The following is a 4993-nucleotide window of genomic DNA, read 5'->3' on the forward strand; positions in this document are numbered from 1 at the left end:
TTTTATGTGTACTTTTGTCTTTTTTCTATTTTTTTACTCCTTGTTTGTTTCATATTTTTTATGATTCAATACAATTTTAAGTTCTAATCTTTAAAAAGTTCATTACCATTACTATATTATGTTTCAAATTTTAATTCTAATAATATGCTTAATTGAAATATTGTTATGGAGATTTATTTTAATCATATTCTAAATGAACTATTAAATAGGCTATATTTCACACAAATATAATGTTCCAGTTAAAAATAATTTGTATTTATGTAAAAATAAATGCTAACATTTTAATATAATGCTTGGTTAGTTAAGCGTTTATTATTGAATTTGTATGCTTTACAAAAATACAAACAACATAGATCTCACTTATAGTATTAAAATAAATTTCTACACATTTAAATATTTTATTGGAAAATAATAGTGATGGTAATGGTGTAATAATTAATAATAATGATTTTGTCAAAAAAATGTATAGACTGATCTCCCAAAATTCAATGTTTTTGGAAAAATTGATTCACCATGCCTTATGCAAAATGCGTCCTAATTGAAAAATAATATATTTGTTTCAAAAGAGAATATATTATGACAATATTTAAATATAATATAATCCTTGACTGACAAATCATCTCCATTCAGAATCATTTTTCATATACAATGTTACCTATCATTGCATTCAAATCTAACCTACCCTAGTCAGAGGTCCACCCCACCACCTAATGTACAGCAGAGCGACATCCACTTACCCGCTTTTTTAAATTGTCTTTAGATAAATTAATAAAAGTATATAGAACACATTTGAATTCTTTTCTATAAAACGTATGCATGTTGAATTCTACCTGTGCTCTAGAGTTTTTGTATTTTGTCTAACCAAATAGGTGGTTTTTTATGACGATGGTGTATTATAAAATCGTTTTCTGGATTCATTCCTAAAGTAGTCGAAAAGGATGTTGCACTATCAATTGAATCATTCATTGAGTTTCGTTTGAATTAATTTCTTCTAAAATTTTAACCGTATAAGTTACAGGATAGTTTTTCATGTCAGTATTTAAGTAACCAACAAAAAAGAATGAGGTTCTTTAAACATTATTTTTACAAGACTTTTAATTACGTCATTATTGGAAACAGTACAATATGTTATTCATGCTATGTGACCAATAATCTATTACTTTTTCTTCAATCTTGTAAGCAGAGCTAAGAATTTCTAGAAAATGCATCTTTTTTTTTTGTTATTTTGGATGGTTATCTTAGATTTAAAAATAAAAATTGTTATGAATTTCTATCTATGATAATTTGAACTTTAAATGCTTATAAAAAAATCGTGCCTATGTATTTTTAATATTTTTCAGCTGCTATTGTAACTTCTAACAATGTGTTAGGTGTCTTGAATTAATTTTTCAAGCTTTTCTACCCAAAAAATAAATTTTTATCAATATTTATTTAAAGAAAAAGAAACTAAAAAAGTTGAAAAATTAAAATGTCAGTAAACAACTCAAAACAAATCAAAATGTAGCTTCAATTTCTCTCCAGAGAAATCTCAATGCATAGTTTTCACTAAAAAAAAAAAAAAAAACACTTCACTGATTTTAAACATGGGCCAACAACATATCAAAGAAAAAAATATTATCAAAATTTTAGGAGTTACCTTAGATACTAGATTAACATGGACACACCACATCAACAACCTAAAAGATTCCACTGCCCCTCGCTTAAACATAATAAAGGTGCTTGCTCATACTTCTTGGGATCCAAAACAAATGCACTTATACAAATATATAAATCACTAATCTTGTCTAAATTGGATTTCGGTTCCTATATATGGGGAAACTCAGAAAAAAAAGTCACGAGAAAACTAGACGTAATACACAATGCGGGTCTTCGAATGGCCATTGGAGCATATCGGTCTAGCCCTATCCTAAGCATACTCAACCTCGCAGGAATACCTCCACTAGAAGTAAGAAGACTTCAGATAGCCCTCAAATACGAGGCAAAATTAGCATCTTCATCAACTCTAAACTTTACTCCTAATCTACAAAAATTATCATCATTATTGAAACATCACAATCTCCAGACCTCCGACATCCTCCCTTCACTTCAACTAACAACACCTCCTTGGATTCACTCAATAGCCGCCATCACTAATCTATCAGAATTTAAAAAAGACTCCACAAATAATCAAACGTATAAGCAGCAATATCTACAAATATTACATAACTTACCGGATGAAAGAATATATACAGATGCCTCAAAAAATCATGTAGGGGTCGGAGCTTCAGTAATATGGAATAACATAAAGCTCATATACAAGCTACCTAATACAAGTTCTATTTTTACTGCAGAATCATTCGCAATTCTCAAAGCGATTCAATTAGCAATTGACTCAAACATCACAAAAGCAACAATTTTTTCAGATTCTCTCAGCGCGATAAATAACATAAAGAATTCACAAAACACCAATGAGTTAAACATAAAGGTTCAAAATCTGCTTCAACAAGGGAAAGAAAAAGGAAATACCATTCAACTTTGCTGGATACCGGGTCATTCTGGTATCATCGAAAATGAGATGGCCGATAAGGCAGCAAAAAACACAATTACTAACCCCTTAGCATCAGCAGTTCAGCTCGTGTCCAAACAAGATATATCATCCTTAATTGTCCAGCATTGTACCAAGTTATGGCAGACAAACTGGAACTCCGCGCGCACTAAACTACACGAAATTAAACAAGATGTTTTCCCATGGCCTTATCCCACACACCTTCCTAGAAAATTTGAAGTTATACTAACAAGACTACGGATCGGCCACACCAAGATCACTCACAGTTATTTAATGAGTAAAAATGATCCCCCGATATGCACAACTTGCGGCACGTACCTATCAGTTAAACACATTATGACTGAATGTCTATCATATACCGACTCAAGATTGAAATCAAATCTTCCTGAACACCTGGCAGAATCACTCGGTCACAGCAACTCTTCAATCGCAGTCACATTCAACTTCATCTCATTGGCAGAACTTCTAAACAAAATTTAAAAAAAAACAAATGTACACTTAGTCAAATTGAAATACTGTAAATTTTAGATGTAAATAACGGAATTCCATTGTTCCCAATGGTCGATGTCGCCGAGGGTTTATTCTTAATAAAAAAAAAAAAAAAAAAAAAATCAAAATGTTTTGAATATTTTATCAAATATATAAAATATCTATATAAACATTCAGTGAAAATTTCAATTATCTGCGGTCATTTGTTTTAGAGTTACACCAAAATAAGAAAATCGATAAATGAGAAATCTAGTGAAAATCCAATGTTGTAAAAATTTAAATTTCAAACGCTCATCAAAATTTGAATTTCTGGTGATCATTTTTTTTTTTGTAATAAAGATTAACGAACCTGTAAGGAATCCTGCATTAAATTTTCAAATCTCAGATTTAAAAAGAAAATTTTTTATGAATTTCTAGCTTAAAATAATTTGCGAATTATTGTGATTTGTACGTATTTTATCAAAATTCAAACTTTTTGAATGCTTATAAAAAAAAAAGCGGGTAAGTCGTGGATGACGCTCTGCTGTACAGTAGGTTACTGTAATGAATGGAATTAAATTTGAATGCAATGATAGGTATCATTGTATACGAAAAACGATTCTGAACGGAGATGATTTGTCAGTCTAGGATATATTATATTTAAATATTGTCATATATTCTATTTTGAAACAAATATTTTATTTTTCAATTAAGACGCATTTTGCATTTTGCATGGTTAATCAATTAATGTAGTTATCATGTAGTTATCATCATTCATAATACCTTATATATACGAATACTTGGTTTGAAGATAAATCGTTATCCTTACGCGATTTCATAAAAATTTAAAACTTGAACGCTCAAAACATTTTTCCTATAATGACACTTCAAATTTTCTCTATAGCTATTTGAAGCAAAACTTGTGGAAAACTTGGTGTTAAATTTTATAACCTTAGATATAAATACAAACAATATTATGAATTTTGAACTACAAAATAATTTGCAAATATTCATGGTTTTGACGAATTTTTGTCAATATTTGAAATTCAAATGCTAATAAAAATTTAATTTGAATTTCCGGTGGACATTTTTTTTGAGATAAAGATTGATAAATTTTTAAGGAATCTTGTATTAAATTTTCAAATCTTAGATTTAAAAAGAAAATTTTTTATGAATTTCTAGCTTATAATGATTTGCGAATTTAAGTGATTTTTACGTATGTTGTCAAAATTAAAATTTAAATGCTTGAAAAAGAAATGTGACTATACATTTCTTGTATTTTTCAACTGCTATTGTAAAAATATTTTAGGAGCCTTGTATTAAGTTTTCAAATCTTAGAATTAAAAAGAAAAACTTTTATGAATTTCGATCTAAGATGATTTGAACATTGCCGTAATTTTTATGTATTTAATCAAAATTTGAACTATAAATGCTTATAAAAAAAATGTGTGACTATATATTTCTTTTATTTTCAAATGCTATTGTAAAACTATTTTAGGAGCCTTTATTAAATTTTCAAATCTTAGGTAAAAAAGGAAAATTTTTTATGAATTTCTAGGATAAAATAATTTACGAATGTTTGTGATTTTTACGTATGTTGTCAAAATTAAAATTTGAATACATGTAAAAGAAAAATTGTGGCTATACATTTATTTTATTTTTCAACTGCTATTGTAAAAATATATTATGAGCCTTGTATTAAATTCTCAAATCTTAGAATTAAAAAGAAAAACTTTTATGAATTTCGATCTAAGATAATTTGAAAATTGCCGTAATTTTTATGTATTAAGTCAATATTTGAACTTCAAATGCTAATAAAAAAAAATCGTGCCTATGTATTTTTATAATTTTTTAATCAGTATAAGAATAACTTTGAGGAACTTTGTATTAAATTTTCAAGTATTTTGATAGGGCCAAAAAAATTTTATCGACACTTAAAAAAAAATTTTCAGACAAATTGAAAATTTCAGTCGTCTATAA

General features: G+C 27.7%; 1 protein-coding gene across 1 annotated transcript; it reads left to right on the forward strand.

The window, feature by feature from the left end:
- Positions 1 to 1654: 1654 nt before the first annotated feature.
- LOC149058753 (uncharacterized) lies at positions 1655 to 3025 on the forward strand. The gene has a single exon (XM_089218455.1). It carries the CDS (start codon positions 1655 to 1657, stop codon positions 3023 to 3025), a length of 1371 nt encoding a protein of 456 aa, XP_089074581.1.
- Positions 3026 to 4993: the final 1968 nt, after the last annotated feature.

The sequence above is a fragment of the Diuraphis noxia genome, unplaced genomic scaffold (assembly GCF_037042655.1).
Source record: "Diuraphis noxia isolate RWA-SAM2 unplaced genomic scaffold, SU_Dnox_SAM2 contig0002, whole genome shotgun sequence".
NCBI lineage: Eukaryota > Metazoa > Arthropoda > Insecta > Hemiptera > Aphididae > Diuraphis > Diuraphis noxia.

Bases quoted from the DNA above. Each gene is read 5' to 3' on its own strand.
- LOC149058753 (XM_089218455.1), top strand. From the start codon at position 1,655: ATGGACACACCACATCAACAACCTAAAAGATTCCACTGCCCCTCGCTT.